General features: G+C 40.6%; 1 protein-coding gene across 1 annotated transcript; it reads left to right on the top strand.

The window, feature by feature from the left end:
- The first annotated feature begins 3198 nt into the window (after positions 1-3198).
- On the top strand, positions 3199-17138 carry LOC111975137 (transmembrane protein 233). Its single transcript, XM_024003324.1, has 3 exons — positions 3199-3542; positions 16084-16218; positions 16348-17138. Exons 1-3 carry the CDS (start codon positions 3354-3356, stop codon positions 16357-16359), a joined length of 336 nt encoding a protein of 111 aa, XP_023859092.1. The 5' UTR covers positions 3199-3353; the 3' UTR covers positions 16360-17138.
- Positions 17139-21950: the final 4812 nt, after the last annotated feature.

Genomic DNA, 21950 nt, shown 5'->3' with positions numbered 1-21950 from the left:
TTGATTCATAATATTTAGTTGTCTTAGTTGTGAGCCTGGCCCAGGTCTGTCAGAGTGAAAGGGTTTTCTCCTATACTGTGAATTCACCCAGGAATCCCTTTTATCAGCACTGGGAGAGAGAAAGCTTGAGATGTTACATTAACGTGGGAGACGCGGGTGTTGGGATACTCCTTTAATATGAGAAAAACTAGCTGTTTCTATCCTCATTACTTGGTACTGTGTTATTTTATTGTTGTTTTAGAATTATCATTTTTAATATGTAATGGTTGTAAAGGAAAATGAAGGACAAGCATGCAGAAACAGTCGTAAAACAGTTTCACAATGGTACCATTTTACGACTCAATTCTTCTGCAGATTGTGTTGATGTGTGTGAGTGCGCGTTTGTGTGTGTGTGTGTGCATTGTATGGCTATATGTGGTCACACTTATTGGCATCATGTGTGAAATGTATTGTCAGGGAATGGATACATTGGTGGTAAATGTGAATGTATTACTGCTATTTTGGTTTGTTACTGAACTTCCTTGTCTCTTTCGGTGTGTGGAAGGGATTTGTTAATTTCTAAATGAACACTATCTCAGAGGTGGTCCTGAGGCTCTTCCATGATGAGATTGTATGTATTTCTCAACCCCTCCTCCACACCGACAGAGACACTACATATCTACTGGGTGACACAGACTGTAGCCATGAAACTCATAAGAAGCAATATACTTTTTTAAGAGAACTCAATAATTTTGTTCAGAAATTTTACGTTGTTGCACTGGGAGGTCAAAATAAAGTGTTTTAATGTTATGGTTAGTTTAAGAAAAAGAGGCACTGTCAATTTCTATCACCAAGTTGTAGATTTTGATATTTTTCTAAGCCTGCTGGTTGCCACGGTGTTGCAGCCTTTGGATTCTGTGTTTACTCTGAAAGGTAATGTTCTTGTCAACACTGTAACCCTCTTTCAGTTATTTTTCTTCCTGTTTTCTCTTTTTTTCTTTGGAAAAAAACTTTTAAAAATTCCTAATAAATTATTTTAAAACATTCCATTCATTCTTTGAGTTGTAACTGTCTTTCCAAACATTGTTTTCATGAAAAGGTGTAGAAACAGTATAAGAGGAAGGGAGGGGGTAGTAATGGATTGATTTAAGCTCCAAAAGGGGTAGCTACATACAAAGTAAAAACGGTGACATAACATGACTAGTATACTGTATGTCAGATATAAAGGGATTGCAGTCTCTCCATAGACTACTTTCAAGGTTAGGAAACATTCAAGCAATTTAATCATTTAGATTAACTAGCCCCAATGTGTTATGCATCCATATTGGAAATGTAAGCATAACGGAAAAGTATATTTAAAGTAATCAAAGTAGTGATTCTTAGGTGAATTGCCATTAAGTTACTCTTCTGAGCCATTTACAATGGGCAGAGGCACACAAACATCATGGTCCATGACTTGTCCATAATCTCCCAACCTCCATCACCATGGGGCTTGTTTGAGTAGTAAGGTTGAAGCACGCGACTGCTGTTGAAAGTCGAAGAGTGAAGTCGGAGGAGGTGCATCTGTATACAGCCATGTTGTAATGTCGAAATAAACATGTCTCCAACCCCATATCACACACTAAATATGTGCGTAGCCTACATTATATTATCAATTGGGGAGAGAGAGACTCAAATATCAATTGAATTTGTACATATCCACTGTGTACAAGTGAATTGCAGCAAAGTTAATTCCTGTTTCAGTCATGTTTTTGGTCCAGTTCGCATGGGTCAAACAAAAATAGTGCCTCCCACAATGCAGGCAATGGCTGCAAGTTGCCACTAGTGACGAGCAACTGAAGAAAATGTAAATAGACTGCAGTTGAAACTTCCAGACCTTTTATCACATGGTTGTTGTAAAGTTCATGCAGTCGACATGTATGTCACGCCCTGATCTGTTTCACCTGTCCTTGTGCTTGTCTCCACCCCCTCCAGGTGTCACCCATCTTCCCCATTATCCTCTGGGTACTTATACCTGTGTTTTCTGTCTGTCTGTGTGAGTTTGTTTTGTTCGTTCAAACCTACCAGTGGATCCCCTTGCACCCTGTCTTTGCTATAGTCCCTGTGTTCTAGTTTTGACATTTCAAGCCTGCCTGCCCTGAACCTGCCTGCCTGCCCTGAACCTGCCTGCCTGCCCTGAACCTGCCTGCCTGCCCTGAGCCTGCCTGCCCTGAGCCTGCCTGCCCTGAGCCTGCCTACCCTGAGCCTGCCTGCCGTCCTGTACCTTTGCTTCTACTCTGGATTACCGAACTCTGCCTGACCCTAAACCCGCCTGCTGTTCCGGTGCCTTACACTCTCTCAGGATTATTGACCCCTGCCTGCTTGACCTGTCTTTTGCCTGCCCCTGTTTGAAGAAAAAATAAATAAATTCAACACTTTCTGCACCTGGGTCATACCTTTAAAACGTGATAATGTAGGCACAAGTTTTATCCCCAGAATGCAACACACTGAAAGTTGGTCACCGATTTAACATAAGTAATCCGATCGAACGCACCCCATGTCTCACTCCTATCCAATGTTGTACGTAGGCTGTCATTGTAAAATAAGAATTTGTTCTTAACTGACTTGCCTAGTTAAATAAAGGTTCAATAATAAATATGGTCATATGAAGTAAATTACAGTGCATAGAGAATGATGTTATATCTATCAGAAAAAAATGCTAATATTTTGATGGCTTTCTTATATTATCCCTAATATCCTGAACCCATTCTCTTCATATATTCTACTGAGTCTGTGGACAACATTCAAACTAAAAGGTACACTGTATTTAAAGGGATGGCTTCAGATAAATGTACTGAAAACCCTATTGAAAACTCCATGAGAAAATCTGTTGCCAGCAAGTGGGAGGGTTTTCATCAGTTGAATTACATGTATTCAATGCGTGCAAGGGAACCATGCCTGCAAAGCCCATTAAGCACCTGCACAAGGTAAGTCTGAATATCAATTACTGAGAAGTGTGTAGGAAAGACGTGCGTAAGAAAGGCATAATTAACTAAATCGGAATCGGGCCCTATGTGCATGCCTTAATCTACTTTCTTCACTTTTTCTCTCTTGAACTCTGTTCATCTCACTTTCTTCCCTGTCCCTCCCTCTCTCTGTCCTCTAGTGCCCCTCCTCTCTCAGAAGAAGGATAGTATTCACCCCTGAAAGTAATTAGGTAATCTCTGGCTGGAGCCCCTAGTCTGCTTCAGTCTTCTCACACCTAAGACAGTCTTAAGACACTCGTCCCCAGATAGGGTTTTTCCTCCCATACATTGGCTTACTTTTTTACCTGGCTCCTCTACTTCCTTTCTGTCCATCTCTGACTGACCAGTGTGACCTGTTTAGCCGGTTCAATGTCTCCAGGGACGCCCCAGCCAACGGAGGTGAAAACCAAGCAGCTGCTGGATGTGAGTGCTGACCACTTGGGGGGCAGGGAGGCCCAGGAGATCCCCCCTCTGAAGAACTATGTCTACCTTACCATCCTCACTTGCTTCTGCCCAGCCTGGCCTGTCAACATCGTGGCTCTGGTCTTCTCTGTACTGGTGAGTCTGATCAAGAGTTGGGTCAACATGTCAATGTTGTCTGCCTCTACCTCAATGTCGGTCAAGACTAGAGTACACGTCTCATCTTTAGACAGGCATGAAGTAAAGAGGATGGATCAATGATATGTGACCTCTTATCTCTGGATACTGTTAAGGTATTGAGGACTGGTTATTTTGACTGTGTTTAAAAATGTTTGAGAAACACTGATCATTTTATTAGCAGTATATCATGAGTGAAATCTCAGCCATGACAATTCGTCATGGTAATTTTGTGGCACAACAGTTTATTTGAAATGATACATACTGTTCTGTGTGATGCACCTGTCTCAGTGCAAGTGTGTCAGTGGTGTATGATCACTGAATGGCTAATGAGTCAGTGTGCCTGTGAAGTTCAGTCTCATGAGTTACAAAAATAGCCTGTCCACCTCTTTGAACCCCTGTCAGCATCACACACACGTACACATAATGCTGACGATGTGTGCTCGGTCATGACTGGAGCTGAAGTCAAGTTCAACTACAGGATAGGATATATGTCCACGACTGTGTCAAATCCCAGATCCGAGATGTGTTGGAGGGTTAACATTCCGGGAGAGTTTAGACAACCAAAATAAATGGACACAGCTTTGCACAGTACAATGACTGTATTGTGAGTATAGTTTCCCCTCATCAACAGCAGTACTGTAGGGCAGGAAGAGCATACAGTGGCTTGCGAAAGTATTCACCCCCCTTGGCATTTTTCCTATTTTGTTGCCTTATAACCTGGAATTAAAATATATTTTGGGGGGGTTTGTATCACTTGATTTTAACAACATATTTTGAAAATGCAAAATATTTTTTCTTGTGAAACAAACAAGAAATAAGAACTTGAGTGTGCATAACTATTCACCCCCCCAAAGGCAATACTTTGTAGAGCCACCTTTTGCAGCAATTACCGCTGCAAGTCTCTTGGGGTATGTCTCTATAAGCTTGGCACATAGAGCCACTGAGATTTTTGCCCATTCTTCAAGGCAAAACTGCTCCAGCTCCTTCAAGTTGGATGGGTTCCGCTGGTGTACAGCAATTTAAGTCATACCACAGATTCTCAATTGGATTGAGGTCTGGGCTTTGACTAGGCCATTCCAAAACATTTAAATGTTTCCCTTTAAACCACTCGAGTGTTGCTTTAGCAGTATGCTTAGGGTCATTGTCTTGCTGGAAGGTGACCCTACATCCCAGTCTCAAATCTCTGGAAGACTGAAATAGGTTTCACTCAAGAATTTCCCTGTATTTAGCACCATCCATCATTCCTTCAATTCTGACCATTTTCCCAGTCCCTGCTGATGGGATAGGGTTCTCGGGGTGATGAGAGGTGTTGGGTTTGCGTTTTCCTTGATGGCCAAAAAGCTCAATTTTAGTCTCATCTGACCAGAGTACCTTCTTCCATATGTTTGGGGAGTCTCCCATATGCCTTTTGGCGAACACCAAACGTGTTTGCTTATTTTTCTCTTTAAGCAATGGCTTTTTTTCTGGCCACTCTTCTGTAAAGCCCAGCTCTTCAGGGTTATCTTTGGTCTCTTTGTTGCCTCTCTGATTAATGCCCTCCTTGCCTGGTCCATGAGCTTTGGTGGGCAGCCCTCTCTTGGCAGGTTTGTTGTGGTGCCAAAATCTTTACATTTTTTAATAATGGATTTAATGGTGCTCCGTGGGATGTTCAAAGTTTCGGATATTTTTTTATAACCCAACCCTGATCTGTACTTCTCCACAACTTTGGCCTTGACCTGTTTGGAATGCTCTTTAGTCTTCATGGTGCCGCTTGCTTGGTGGTGCCCCTTGCTTAGTGGTGTTGCAAACTCTGGGGCCTTTCAGAACAGGTGGGAACAGGTGTGATCTCATACACTGAGATCAGCTCATGTGACACTTAGATTGCACACAGGTGGACTTTGTTTAACTAATTATGTGACTTATGAAGGTAATTGGTTGCACCAGATCTTATTTGGGGGATTCTTAGCAAAGGGGGTGAATACATATGCACGCACCACTTTTCCGTTTTGTATTTCTTTGAATATTTTGAAACAAGTTTTTTTTTTTTTTTCACTTCACCAACTCAGACTATTTTGTGTATGTCCATTGCATGAAGTCCAAATAAAAATCTATTTAAATTACAGGTTGTAATGAAACAAAATAGTAAAAACGCCAAGGGGGGTCAATACTTTTGCAAGGCACTGTACGGACTGATTAAGAGTATGTGACATCAATGTATGATTTGTGTSACAGTCTGAGTTAACACACCAGTATTCAGCCCTGAGTGTCCAAATTTGGAGTAAAGCCATATTGTTTTTGAAGTAACAGCAAGGGGGGTGGAGAAACATACTTCTGGATGGCCTCCATCCGTATCTGATAGGGTTTTGTAGTTTCAGTAGAGCAAACACCACTGTTGACTCTCTCCTTTCCTTTTCATTAACCCCTAAAAGCCTAAGCCGTTGGTGGGGGGGGGGGGGTTAATATGGTCGTAGCATAGAATTTTATGTCCCCTGTATGTATGAAATTAATATATACACTACATGACCAAAAGTATGTAGACGCCTGCTCGTCAAACATCTTATTCCAAAATTATGGACATTAATATGGAGTTGGTCCCCCGTTTGCTGCTATAACAGACTCCACTCTTCTGGGAAGGCTTTCCACTAGATGTTGGAACATTGCTGCGGGGACTTGTTTCCATTCAGCCACAATGGCGTTAGTGAGGTCGTAAACTGTTGTTGGATGATTAGGCCCGGCTCCAATTAATCTCAAAGATGTTAGATGGAGTTGAGGTCAGGGCTCTGTGCAGATCAGTCAAGTTCTTCCACACCGATCTCAACAAATCATTTCTGTAGACTTCCAGCAATGGCGAAGCTCTAACAAGACGTGTCTGCGCAGCGCCCTTGAACTTTCATAAAATGTTAAGGCATTTTGACATGGTTTACCTGTTCATTAATAGTGAGTTAGAAGTCAAAACATCTCTTTTATCGCCACAACAAAAGTTGCCCAATCTAGCAAAGCCTCAGACGAGGCATGGAAAGGTAACCCCCTCTGACAGCCCTTCTTAGGCCTCGACGGATGCTAGCTTGGAATAAGCACCAGCATGGTTCAGAATGGAGATGGACAAGGGTATAACAAAAATCCAAGAGACTTTCTGAACGCCTCAGCAAAATTGATGTGCTGGTCAATAAACTCCTCTAAGACCAGAAAGTCAAAGGGACGAGTGACAAAGTTAGAAAAAGACCATGTTGACCACCAGGTTGCCATCCTGGATGTCCGCTAGGACGTGAATCAAAAGTGCAAGAAGTTGGAAGATGCCATCTCTAAACTCGAGTAGAAATTTGATTCTTACGAACATTTTCAAAAGCACTCGAATTTGTGATTTCATTAGATGTTCAGGAGTCTTATGAACATGGAGATGATAAAGCAGGAAAGTTGCTGGCTTGGCAGATAAGGCGAGAGGAAGCTAGTAGAGATATTAGCTCTATTAAGCTAACAAATAATACAGTTGTTCAGTGTCCTGAAGAAATCAATCTAGTCTTCAGGGGAGTTTTATGAAACACTGTACAAGTCTGAAGGGGATGCCCCCTGCCACAATGCATGAGGTTTTGAACAAACTCAATTACAAGCGTTAACTGATAGGATAGAGAGTACTATGAGAAAGAGATTACATTTGAGGAAATTAGGGAACCCATTTTCAACATTGCTGGGGGAAAATCACCAAGGTTAGACGGATTCCCTATTGAATTCTAAAGATCCTTTTTACCCAACTGAATCGAGCCTCTTTGAGATATGTTTAATTATGCCATAGAGACAGAAAAGATCCCAGACACACTTGAATAAGCACTGACCACAGTTTTGTTCAAACCTGGGAAAGATCCTCTGCTTTGTGAGTCGTATAGACCAATAACTTAATTGAACACTTCATATAAGATTCTTGCAAAACTCATAGCTCTTAGACTAGATAAGGTTCTTCCTGACTTGGTTGATATGGACAAAACAAGCTTTGTAAGAAACCGCTCATCTCCTGATAATATCAGAAGATTATTTAATATTATGCATTATGTAGAGAATGACCAAGAACCTGTATTGGCAGCTTCATTAGGTGCGGAACAAGCTTTTGACCGCATAAAATGGACCTACCTGTTTGAAGTTTTACAGAGGATGAATATTGGACCTAACTATGTAGGTATGATTAGATTATTGTGTAAATATCCGGTACCTCAGATCCTGATTAATGGAAACATTTCCTCACAGTTCTCCCTATCACGTGGCACAAGACAGGGTTGTCCCGCTAGTCCTCTCCTTTTTTCTTTGGCTATAGAGCCACTGGCAGAAGCTTTTAGATCTCATCCATCCATCCATGGTGTTCGTATAGGTGRGCGTGAACATCTGGTCTCGCTATATGCTGATACATTTTGCTTTACCTCACTAAACTAGAAATTTCAGTGAGCATTAGTTGACATCCTGAAAGAATATGGGACCTTTTCGGGGTATAAAATGAACCTATCGAAGAGTATAATTATGTATTTTAACAGGGCAGCTATGCAGAACCCAATCTTAGACCAGCTGTTTTCTTGGAGACCTCAGAAAATGACATACCTTGGATTGCAAATCCTTTCTGAAATTATTAAGACATATCAACTGAACTATACTGCACTTCTCAAAAAGGTTGGGGAAGAATTGGATTGATGGCGGGATTTACCAATTTCTCTTACTGGGCGGGTCAATTGTGTAAAGATTCATATATTACCAAAATTATTTGGAACCTTTTTCAAACCTTGCCCTTTCCTATTCCCAAAGTTTTTTTCAAACAACTTAATTGGAAGGTCTCTTCATTTCTATGGAAAGTTGTGAGTGAAACTCACAACTTTATGCAAACCATACTCAGAAGGAGGACTTACCCTACCTGACTTCCAGTTGTATTACTGGGCATCTCAGTTAAAGGCTGTGTGGGTACGGCAAAATACAACAAGTTCACCCTCTTGGAGACAGATAGAGGAAGAGGGTCTGTCCCTTGTAATATTGGCAAATATACCTTACATTAGCCCACCTAAAGCTTTGCTAGGTCTCATAAACAACCCTTTCATTAAAAACACTTATTGATTGAAGTCCATAAACAAACAGAAGGGTATAAATCTATATATGAACAAACACCTTTCTATAATAACCCCATCTTACCCAAACCCCTGAGAGATGCTTTTACATGTTCTTGTTTCAACAAAGGAATTAAAACATTTGGTCATCTGTATAGAGAAGCTGAACTACTATCCTTTCAACAACTGGCATCTCATTTTCAGTTACCTGAAACAAATTTCTTCAAGTACCTACAGGTTAGGCATTATATTGCAACTCAGCAGGGAGGTAGGATTCAGTCCATGTGTAAACCTATAACTGATAAACTGTGGCTGGAGAGGAAAGGGGTCAAAGGTTTAATTTCTTACGTGTACTCTGGTCTTCAAGGTCTGTTGGGGAACGATGGCGCTCTGAAGGCTTGCATGAAGTGGCATGATGACCTTGGTCTCATTGTTGAGGATGAGAAAAGCTATTTTTAGATGCTCAGCATCTTTAATTTAAGACACGGCACAAATTGATGCAATTCAATATTTTACATAGGGTCTACTTAACACCAGAGAGACTGTATAAGATCAATTTTTTTTTTATCTGCATTTTGCCCAAGGTGTAAAACAGGGGTGGGCACAATTATGCATATGTTTTTGTCCTGCCCTGAACTAGGCAATTATTGGAAAAACATTATTCAGATCTTATCACAGGTCACTAAAATGACTGTACCACTAGATCCTTCCCTTATTCTTCTTGAAGATGACTCTGCAAAACCAGATTCATTAAATTGGCAGTCATTGCAGCCAATAAATGCACAGCTATTTAATGGAAGAATGACACTCCGCCAAGCAAGCAGATGTGGCTAAAACTAACATCCTATATTCCATCTGAAAAAATTACTACAATTCACGTAATAAACCCTTTGAATTTAATGAGGTCTGGGGGGACTTTCAACAGTTTCTAGAGTTGTCACCTTAGCTGCCTCATTATTATTTTCTTTATTAATGTATTTGTTTTTGCGTTGATAATTTATTTTCTACATTGAATGTGAAGGTCATTCTGTTTCATTTTTGCTAATCATCGACGCTAAAACCGGTAGATGGGAGGCATGAGTTGTTAATGGGTTGGGGACGGAAGGGTTTTGTACGATGTGCTCCCATGTAGCATGCTGTTTTGTGCTCCCATGTAGCATGCTGTTTTGTGCTCCCATGTAGCATGCTGTTTTGTGCCCCCATGTAGCATGCTGTTTTGTACCCCCATGTAGCATGCTGTTTTGTGTAGGTGGAAGGAATAACGGGGCATTATCTGTRTCATATTTTGCTGATTGTTAAATTGTAAAAAATGACAATTAATACATTGTTAATTAAAAAATATATATTGTATGGACCTCGCTTTGTGCACGGGGGCACTGTCAAGCTGAAACAGCCTTCCCCAAACTGTTGCCACAAAGTTGGAAGCACAGAATTGTCTACAATGTCAGTGTACGCTGTAGCATTAAGATTTCTCTTCACTGGAAATAAGGGGCCTAACCCGAACAATGAAAAACAGCTCCAGACCATTATTCCTCCTCCACCAAACTTTACAGTTGGCACTATGCATTGGGACAGGTAGCGTTCTCCTGGCATCCGCCAAACCCAGATTAGTTTGTCGGACTGCCAGATGGTGAAGCGTTATTCATCACTCCAGAGAGCCCGTTTCCATTGCTCCAGCTTTACACCAATCCAGTCAACGTTTGGCATTGTGCATGGTGATCTTAGGCTTGTGTGCTGCTGCCCGGCCATGGTAACTCATTTCATGAAGCTCCCGATGAACAGTTCTTGTGCTGACGTTGTTTCTGGAGACAGGACATACAGTTGACCGGGCAGCTCTAGCAAGGCAGAAATTTGATGAACTGACTTGTTGGAAAGGTGGCATCCTATGACGGTGCCATGTTGGAAGTCACTGAGCTCTTCAGTAAGGCCATTCTACTGCTAATGTTTGTCTATGGAGATTGCATGGCTGTGTGCTCGATTTTATACACCTGTCAGCAATGGGTGTGGCTGAAATAGCCGAATCCACTTATTTGAAGGGGTGTCCACCTACTTTTGGCCATGTAGTGTATACTGTATATATTTTTGATTAAATACTGAATTTGGCCTTTACTACTACAGCCATTAGAAATGCATTGAATAACACGTTCATGAATTGCAAAACAGTCACAAATGAATCATAAGGAATAAGGTTTTGAAGTGTCTGTCCTATATCTAGGAGATATAAGAAAGCTCAGGAGATATATATATATATGACACCCTTTTTTTGTTGTCACAAAACTACTTTCATAATTCCATAATAAAATAAAAAAAATGATACCGGGTTACCTTCAGACGTGGGTGACCACATTTAAAATACCCAAATGTGGGACAACAAGATGATTTTGCGGGAGATTCGCGGGATAGTGTAACCTAGACATTAATATTTTTTCACACACGAAAATCTTCCTCCTACTGCACCGAGCTGCTACAAGGCAAATGCAGCGTTCCATTGGAAATTAATGTTCTTATGGTCAGTGGCGATTTTAGCATGTATATCTTGGTGGAGCAAACAAACAAAAAATGTGGGATGCATGCCAGCAAAGCCACAACACTAAATAATACATTCATTTCACTATAACTGTGACAAACGGAACCACAAACTGTTATGGCCTACAAAAAGCTATCCCAACAGCAGAGTCCCAACACCTTACCACTGCTACACCTGGCTTTCAGCTGAGCCTTGTCTGGCAGCAAAACAGTTCATTCAGCCTCATTTACTGCCTGTAAAAAAAACATAGCCGATATGGCTGACTTGCTTTAAAAAATGTGGTTTCTACTGACAATTGAGATGTGCAAACTATGGCACAAGGGGACGACAAGCGGATAAGAGGCAATCCGTAATTTTGATTTAGACATTAATGAGCAAACGACGACGGATGTAGTCAATAACTATTTCTTCAGGACTTTTGTACAGCAACAGAATTCAGAACATGGGCCGTTCTTACAGTATTCTCTCTGTACACCAAGTCAGAACCGTAGGATAAATACAGGGGGCATATAAACAGACAATGAAAGCTCTTACAATATTCAATGATTACATTTCTCTAAAACAGGTTATAGGCTACATGTGCACCACCAAGTTAGAAGAGTAGGCAAAATTAAGAGGTGAAGATAGACCAAATTAGGGTGAGGCACATTGCACGTCGTTTGGGTCTTTGAGTGTCAAAAAAGATACACGTCATATAGCACTATTTGACACGTTAAATAAGCTTTTCAATTGACACATTAATAAATAACACAATTCTATTGTAGAATGTTGTGTGTGCTGAATTTGCATGTGCAAGCCAAGCGCCACCACTACTATCAGTAGCACTGTCTAAGCTGTACAAAAAGAAGCACACACCGGCCACAAATGATGTGTTTACAATACCGCATTGGTGAAAATAGACCAGATTATTAGGGTGAGGCACATGGGCTACTAACAGCTTACTACACAACATACACTTAGTATTACTTTCTTAGCTACAGTATACATATCTCCCTTGCATATTACATCATTTATGCAGCAGCATACAAGACATTTTTGGACTCACCTTCTGAAGGTGGAGCGGCGGTCCTTTGTTTGCCAATTTTGTCATAAAAGTCTGGCATTCTCTGGATTTATGGTGGGAACTCTGGGGGAAAAAAACACATAGCCACTCCATTGAATAGCAGGCTAACGTTAGTGGTTGCTTTGCAATGCCTGCAGTTAGCCACTGATTCTTTACAGATGACTCATTTGTTGAATTTGCGATTTTCAACTTGTTGTGTAATCTCTATGTCCAATGGCCGATGAGCACCGATACGTTTTATCTATAATTTCTCTTCATTATTTCTCTACATATGACAAGGTTTAAAAAGCACGTGCTAGTAGATTGTCGACTTAATTCATGATGATGACGGCTAGCTAAGACTTTGAAAGTAAGACCTTGACATCGTCAGTCCAATCAAAGCTACTGTACATATAATTTGATTTGACGTAATTTTATCTGTGGCCAATGACCTTGAGCCTTCTTGGAAGGGCACTTGTAATATAACTCTATGGCAGGACCCAAAGGGCTAAAAATGTGGATGTCTACCCTTACTAAGGACTTAAACTGAGTGACAGAACACTGAGCCAATCACGGCGCAGTGCTCTTATTTTCTGTTGGCTCGGCCCACCACCACAGAAAGCACTGAGCTAGGCTGAAACACCTGCATTTTGGAGCTGACTTACTCAAGAAAACAAAAAAGAGACCATATGTGTATGCAGCTTTATTAACGGTCCCACCTGCCCTGAATGATGGGTCGTCACTGCTTCTGGTGTACCAAAATGCAATGATGCTGTCGGTGTGATCGAGGTGTAACGCCTCAATCAAACCCACCCCGACAGCGTCATTGCATTTTGGTACACCAGAAGTACATTCATTTCCAATGGAAAGCTGCGTTTGCCCTGCAGCATTTTGTTGCAGAGGAAGTTGTAGTGCATATATTAGATTTATCCTTAGAGTTGATCAGGCTGTTGATTGTGGCCTGTGGAATGTTGTCACACTCCTCTTCAATAGCTGTGCGAAGTTGCTGGATATTGGCGGGAACTGAAACACGCTGTCGTACACAATAATTCAGAGCATCCCAAACATGACATGTCTGGTGAGTATGCAGGGCATGGAAGAACTGGGACATTTTCAGCTTCCAGGAATTGTGACATGGGGCCATGCATTATCATGCTGAAACATGAGGTGATGGCGTCGGATGAATGGCACGACAATGGGCCTCAGAATCTCGTCACGGTATCTCTGTGCATTCAAATAGCCATCGATAAAATGCAATTGTGTTCATTGTCCGTAGCTTATGCCTGCCCATACCATAACCCCACCGCCACCATGGGACACTCTGTTCACAACGTTGACATCAGCAAACTGAGCACCATACACGTTGTCTGCCATCTGCCCGGTACAGTTGGAACCGGGATTCTTCAGTGAAGAGCACACTTCTCCAGCGTGCCAGTGGCAATGGTAGGTGAGCTTTTGCTCACTGAAGTTGGTTATGACGCCGAACTGCAGTCAGGTCAAGACCCTGGTGAGGATGACGAGCACGCAAGTGAGCTTCCCTGAGACGGTTTCTGACAGTTTGTGCATAAATTCTTTGGTTGTGCAAACCCAGTTTCATCAGCTGTCCGGGTGGCTGGTCTCAGACGATCCTGCAGGTGAAGAAGACGGATGTGGAGGTCCTGGGCTGGCGTGGTTACACGTGGTCTGCGTTTGTGAGGCCGGTTGGAAGTAGTGCCAAATTCTCTAAAACAACATTGTGGTAGAGAAATTAACATTCATTTCTCTGGCAACAGCTTTGGTGAACATTCCTGCAATCAGCATGCCAATTGCACACTCCCTCATAACTTGAGACGTCTATTGCATTGTGTTGTGTGACCAAACTGCACATTTTAGAGTGGCCTTTTATTGTCCCCAGCACAAGGTGCATCTGTATAATGATCATGATGTTTAATCAGCTTCTTGATATTCCACAACGGTCAGGTGGATGGATTATCTTGGCAACAGAGAAAGCTCACTAACAGGAATGTCAACAAATTTGTGCACAACATTTGAGAGAAATAAGCTTTTTGTGCATATAGAACATTTCTGGGATCTTTTATTTTATTCTGGGACCAACACTTTACATGTTACATTTATATTTGGGTTTAGTGTAGATAAGCTACTTATATTTTGGTTCAGCGTAGTTAAGCTATTTTAACTATTTAGCTCTGTGATCCGAACTGAAGCTCAGTTTAACRTGGAACAGATGGTTCACCTTTTCTATTGACATTTGTAGGCTACGTCTGAATAATGTAATGTTAAATTTCTGGAGTAGACAATATTTAATTGATAAATATAATACAAAATACATATCATAAATATATTTTGCAATGGTTTTGACCTTTTTCTGGACATGAGTTCATATTCCCAAAGTAGCCATACAAAAAATTGCCATGCGCATGTCTWATTTAATTGGGCCTACAGGTATTAAATAGGCTATTAATTTCACGTTATTGCTCTATGCATACAGTATAATTTAACAGGTGAACAGACAGTTGATAGACAATTGATGCTTTGCATTGAAATGTGTAGGCTACCACTGTAAGTAGGCCTACTGTAGTTTTCATATTTTTCAGAGTAGGCAATGTTTTACAATTCACAGGCAGTGCAACATATTTAGGTTCAGAAAAAGTCAATGCAAAACGTTATTGAAATCAAACAGTGTGCTTACAGGTAGACAACAATTTGCAATTGTTTTTGTCTTTCAGAAACGGTCAGTTAGACTACACCAAAAATCACTGCAAAAGAAAACATTCTCCAAAAACATTTGATACACTTTGCCATTGCTATTTCCTTTAGATAGTGTCTTAGCCTAGTTCTAATACTTCCAAAGTATACAGCAAATAAGGACATTTTTGTCACCATAAAAGGTGAATGATGGGCAATTTTTAGGCAGAGTTATAATGCTCGTTCACGCGCACAGTTTTACGACAGGTCTGATTTATAACGGGAAAATGCATAGGCTATGTATGGTGTGCGCCAAGTTTATTAATTTCAATATTGTGTGCATGGGCAGTCTTTTCAGAAAGGGTGCAAGCAGATATCTAGTATAAAATGTACGCAACAGTTTTAAATGAGGCCCCTAGTCTGACAAACAATGCTGTAGCTCTGCCACTTTCCACAGCAGATGAGGAAGGCAAACAGGCAGATGTGGTGGATTGAGATGCAGCCCATACAAATAAACAGATATCTCTAGCTTAAACAGACTGATTTTGATGGATTTATTTTATTATATTAATTAGATCGACTTAAGGATCCATTAAACATAATGTGTGCCAATGGCAGCTGTTGCAGCTTTGTGGCTGTGAGAAACAAGATGAGGAGCACATGACACTGAGTAATCCACAGCACTCTGACAAACCTTAATATAAACATGAATTTAAGATGCCACCCAAGGCAGGGACGGGGTGAGAAACAGAAGTTCAGCAAGAGCATTTTCTCTTCAACCGAGTGCCGAGAAGTGTACTGATCAGTGCCCATAAGGGTTTCCCATAAAAATGATTTAGTGTTTACAGGTCCAGTCCAACCATTTCATCTGACTCACCAATGATACAGCGTCACTCTTCCCTCCATTCGTAGTATTATGATCTCTTTAACTGGTGTGTCCCCCTTTGAATCACTGGCTAAATATTAGATGGTTTATTGGCTGGGATGAAACCTACCTGTATCTCCCCAGTGTCCACTAATGGTGTACAGTAATGGTTATTGATGAATAATTATGGAAAACATTACACCATTTATTGATGAATGGTTCTAATTGTTTAAAAGTGATATTTTCTGTTGCTCTGCCTCAACTGTACCCATTGTTCTTGTCCTCCCTCCCTCTCTCTCTGTTTCTCCCTCTCCTGTCTTCTGAAGTCTCAGAACAGTTATGATGAGGAGGACTATGCGGGTTCCGAGAGGCTCGGTAGGAAAGCCTTTCACATGGCGATAGCCTCCATGATCATTGGCCTCCTGATCATCCTGATCTTATCCATAGTGCACTTTACCACGGTACGATTACAACCATCAGTGTACCTGAATCCGATCTCATAATAATGTTTTTCTTGCTTCATTTAGAATTATAGGGAGATTTTAATGATAAACTATTTTGTGCTTTTCTATCTCTGTTCAATTCCATAGCATGCTGTATGAATGCTGGAGGATGAAAGATGGCAACATTCACCAGGAGTGATCATCTCCTGGGGAAGGATCCTCTCTGGGCACTTTCATGATCAGACCAGACATTCTTCAGAGAATCATCTGCTGATCGGGCTTGAACCTTTGAATCCTGGGTTGGATCGTCTTGTCTGTATTCCTATTATGATAACCCTCACATCAGTTTACTTTGTAGTGAAAACAGAAACTAACATTCAGCGGTCTTATTGTAATGTACAGTATGCTGTTGGCCGCATCTGATGGAACATGCAGTCTATGGAACCAGCCCATAGATCGTTTTCTGACATGAAACTTAAAAAAGCATTATATTGTCAGTATTGTACAGTAACATTTTAATAAAATGTTTATGAATGCTTATTGTTTATACATACCAAAAACACAAAAGTATTGTACACTAGCCTAAAGGGCATATGCAAATGAATTGTGCTCAGATGGTTAAAGGTGCGTAATTCCTGTCATTCTTTTCTATGTGTGTATGTTTAGCATTTTATAGATCTCGACATAGTATAATCTATGTAGAGTTGTTTAAAGGACAAACAGTTGTTGATGCACTGAGAGCTTGCATGATCCTAATGAAATTTGAATGCAGATAGGGTTCAGTACATACATGCCATACCCCGTGGTGTTCTCCTGTATCATAGCCTGATGTTGTCTTACAGCTGCTCTGTCTTTATTTTATCATCTGATGGAAAAAAATATAAAAATGAAATAGAACTGATGAATGTAGAATTTATTGTGTATTCATATTTTCACACTTTTACTATGGAACTGAAATGGATGTTCAGCCACTTGTGGTAAAGAACGTGTGTGTTGTATTCCAATAAATGTTGTGCAATTTTAAAGTTATCGTTTGATTTTGACATTCTACCTGCATGACCTCTCTTTCTCTCTCACACAGACACAGACACACACACACACAAGCATACATGCACTTATTCATACACCAAAGGTGATTTTTTTTCACAGGTTAAGGCACTGATGGGTGAGATGTTTGTTTGGCTGATTGCCTTCCTTACTCCCCCCTCATGCCCCATGCCCCACATTCCCAAGTATCCTTCACAGCCTTTGCAATCTGCAGAGTCTGGAGGATCCTGTATTCTGATATGTAATAATATCATCATTAAAGGCTATAAATAGAGGCATGGCACTTAGCTGGTACCTTAACGATGGCTTCAACAACCCAACATCCCTTAGTCATTATTTGGATGATGCAATGGTGGTGGTGATGACAATGTTGGCGATGGTGAAGATGAGAAGAATGATCATTAATCTTTTATTTAATTTCAGTCAGGAATTTAAGGATTCAACATTGAGCAGTGCACAGCAAACTGAATCCATGCACAAAACAAGAACTTTTTTTACACCTCGGGGTCAAAACTGTAAATTGTCAATTTTGTTAATTTGTATGATTGTGTGCAGTCATACTTGTTAAAGAAGTATTGGTCTCAATAAGATTTCCTGTTTAAATAAGGTAAAAAAAATACAAATACAAATACAAACCTGCTAAGACTGCTTTTCACACCCCAGTCTGTGTTTATCTAAGTGGGTACACTTTTTGGAGCCTCTGAGGAAAGCTTTGAGACTGGTTTCCYAGTGTATATTTTGGTGTGGCCCAGTTGTGAGACGGTGAAACTGGATAGCCGTGTGAAAGCATTAGAAGAATAAGTCAACCTGCAATGGTTGAGCAGGGATACCGTAGGATATCTAAATCAGGAGTCATATGTGTAGACAGACCATATAGGACTCTAGTTCCCAAAAGTCAGTTTTAACATCGGCAGCCCCATTGAGGACTTTCACCATTTTGAAGTAGTCAGCTGGGTGGGAATTCCTATGGGTTAAGGAATGATAACATAACTCCATCCAGGTCATCAGAAGGGATCAGCCAATTAATTATACTTGTAAACAAACATTTCATAACTGCAGTTGGCAGTAAGTAGCCAACCTTGGCGTTATACCTGTTCAAACAACACACTCCAGTATGCACCCTTTCAGTTTGTTTACCAACTCATAGAAGTCATAGAAGAAGAAAATGTACTACTTTAAAATGGAGATGGCCTCAATGGTTCTGGCCATGCTCTCAGAGATGCCATAATGGGACAGATACAATGTTACGTCGTGCAACTATCTCTGAGACAGACACATGATATTAGTCTTCTAAAACTTGATTGATAAGTGCCAAAGATGTTTTATCAGTGTAAACCCCACTTGCACAGCATTTCCAAATTTATTTATTTTAGGCTTTCAAAAACTTGATTCAATGTTATTAAAAATAAAAGTAAAATGTATCTATTCAGTATGGCTAGGCTATATGCCAGGGGTCTGTCATGCCAAATAGTGTCCCCCTCTACGTCCTCTAGTGAGGAGGAGAAGGAGGCCGTTCTGACTGAGATGCATGCTGGCCATTTCGGAGTGAAGCAAAAATCAACCTACGCTTCTTCTGACGGGGAATTGTCAAGGAGGTGGACAGCTGGGCAAGTGAAATAATATTTTGTTTATCAATCACATTCTATTATATCTGAAATTATTATGATTTCAATGAATGTCATATCAGAGAGCACACAATGTTTCAATTTGTCACTTTTTGAGGTCAGTACCTTGTCTAGCCTGCCAGAAGTTTGAGGGTGAAGACTGTGGCGCCGGAGTTGAAGCCCATCAAAGTTGTTTCACCATGGCCCATGATCAGTAAGTGTCCCAATTCAAATTTTGCCCTGATAAGTTGTTTTGGAATGGTTTCTTTATTTGACCACAGCAGTTCAATATTATAGAATGTGTGTGTGTCAGTATCCTTACAAATATGAACATCTGCATACTGTATGACACAGATACTGGTAAGAATAAAGTAATCTTCTCTCTAACACTTTAAATGTTAGGGGTAGACCTCATTGGACCCTTCACGAAATCCGGGAATGGCAACAGCTGGTGTCTGATGGCGACCGATCACTTTACCAGGTGGGTGGAGGCAATACCCATGAAGGTCAGTAAAGGAAGAGTATGTGCTTAACTCTTAATTCCCTTCTGTAACCCATTAAAAAGGGTGCTTGGAACCAAAAATAAATGTTGCTTTGTATGATACCCATCAATGACGAGACTAGCTAGGCCACCTCTAAAGTGATGGTGGACATCTTCCACACCCACGGTTCTCCTGAGGTCATCTTGAGTGACTGAGGTCGTGAACTCTGGACAGGTATGGATGTTATAGGTTATATTCTGTCACCAATGGTTTGTTTTATTTATTTTTTACACATTACATGGTACATTATCAGACATATTTCAATATCTTACATTGTCAATAGATATCGCTTTCCTACCTTCGAGTACAATGCAATTGAATATACAATTATTGTATATGCTGTAGTCTTTCAAATTTGTGATTGACTTAGTGTTGTTGTTTGTCTATTGCTATGTTTGTATATTTGTACTTTCAAATCACTGAAACCCCACCTGATGTGGTGGAAGTTGTCGAACCAGATCAGAACACTTTCGAGTACTACCTTCAGGCACGGACTGAGAAGGATGTGGCGGTTTTTGACCAGGCAAAAATGATTGTCTGCTGTTAATTTATTTTCTGGCCCTCCAAGAGATATGTAAGAAATGTATTTGTAATATGAAATATAATTGCATGTATTTCTGTCATCAATCAAGGTGAGACTGAACATGGACAAGACGCAGGAGAAACAGAAGGAGAGCTACTGGAGCAGAATCAAGAAGGGGATCAAGTGCCACGACATCCGGGCAAATTACTTGGTTTGGAAGAAGGACGAAAGGAAGGTGTGACCTGGGAAACCTCGCTGCTCTTTTGCTCCTAGCTGGGGTCACCGTCTGATAAAGTGAAGCATAAAAAATATCATCACTATTTGCATTTGCACACAAAATAACCTGGAGCTAGTTTAAGTTTCCCTAACACTGATATTTTTATCTGTCTTCCTAGGGTTACCTTGGTGGAAGCAAACAATCTTCTGCAGTTGGAGCAGTTGGACGGTCGAACACTGGAAGCACTGACGCCCTACACTTCAGTGAAGCCCAATAGACGAAGTATGTTAAGCTTTGGTTGACATTTGAGAAAGCAAGAAATGGTAGTTATGCTAAGATTATAAAAATGTACCTCTTCAGTTTACCTCTCCTAATGACTTTAGGACCATTGACTGTCCGAGCCACCCAGGAGGTATCCCATCCACCAGAACCAGCAAGTTCAGATCAGTCTGATTCTCTGTGCTCTGAGTCGAAGGGGGACCAGCTTGAGATAGGCTATACCTTCCACAAGTGTTGAAAAGTACATATCTCCCATTTTTGACACTGCACTAATCCATCAAATCTTCTCAAGTAAAGAGTAACCTGTGTGTCTTCTTGTTTACGTCGCGGTCTCCTACCCTGTTCCCTTTAACTCTGCTCCTGTTCTTCAGGATCTAGGGGTTCTGCCCAACACCCAGACACTAATAGTTTATCGAATCCCATTGTGACGTAGAGGGGGACACTATTTGGCCGGGGGACATTATTTGGCATGACAGGCCCCCAAAGTGGCGGCAGGTACTTTCTGGATCGAATCCCCAAGCTGACAAGGTAAAAATCTGTCGTTCTGCCCCTGAACAAGGCAGTTAACCCAATGTTCCCCGGTAGGCTGTCATTGTAAATAAGAATTTGTTCTTAACTGACTTGCCTAGTTAAATAAAAGTTTTAAAAATAAAAGTTTTAATTAAAACAAATAATAATAATAATTTAAAAAAAGACTCACATAGAATCACCAGAATCACCAGGAATTCATCCAAAAATAAAATCATTCAGGAAATCTGTTCCCAAGTATTCACACAAATAAAGAAAGAGAATATGATCGTTTATCAATGTAATCTAGGTATGAAATTATTGTTATTTTCAAATTCAATCTCTTTTTCGGTTTAGTTGTCGTCAATTTGCAGTATACAAATTATTATAATTATTTCACAACCATTCGCTCCAATAAAAATTATCCCAAGGCTGAATCAAGGTTCCTATCCATGGGCTGCGTTCAGTACATACAAATGTAATAGAACGTTCAATTGAACGGAAATGGTGCTGTACTGAACGACTAGTTGAAAAACGGGGAGGGGTTGGGTTGTGGCCTCAAATTGCACATCTGCCTTTTAAATACGTCACTCATTGCTTCAAGCCACACCCCGACACACCCACCGAACAGAGCAAACTTTTCTCAAAGTCTGTTCAAGAACCTACATAACGTTTTGGAAACACGTGTAGTTCAGCACAAACCGCAACGTAGCAAAAGTTCAAGCGACATAACCCAGGTCTGTTCTTGGACCTGGGTCCGGTTTCCCAAAATCATCTTAAAGTGGCAATCTGCAGTTTCCTACATCAATTTATTTACTTAATGATTTAAAAAAATGTTGTACCCTACCCATTGATTCTTGAAGAATGCCTCATGAGCTTTGTATAACTGTCATACCACATCAGAACCCAACATATAAGCTTGTTTTACTCCAATATTGGTAAACAAAGTACATATAAACTAACACTATATAGCCTCAAAACATGGTTAAAACTGTAATTGTGATATCATGGATGGTCAGTCCTTGCATCCA

This window comes from Salvelinus sp. IW2-2015, linkage group LG15 (assembly GCF_002910315.2).
Source record: "Salvelinus sp. IW2-2015 linkage group LG15, ASM291031v2, whole genome shotgun sequence".
NCBI classification, from domain to species: domain Eukaryota; kingdom Metazoa; phylum Chordata; class Actinopteri; order Salmoniformes; family Salmonidae; genus Salvelinus; species Salvelinus sp. IW2-2015.
This window is presented reverse-complemented; position numbering and strand designations above follow the sequence as displayed.

Bases quoted from the DNA above. Each gene is read 5' to 3' on its own strand.
- LOC111975137 (XM_024003324.1), top strand. From the start codon at position 3,354: ATGTCTCCAGGGACGCCCCAGCCAACGGAGGTGAAAACCAAGCAGCTG. The intron at 3,543-16,083 runs GTGAGTCTGATC...TGTCTTCTGAAG, and splicing joins CTCTGGTCTTCTCTGTACTG to TCTCAGAACAGTTATGATGA.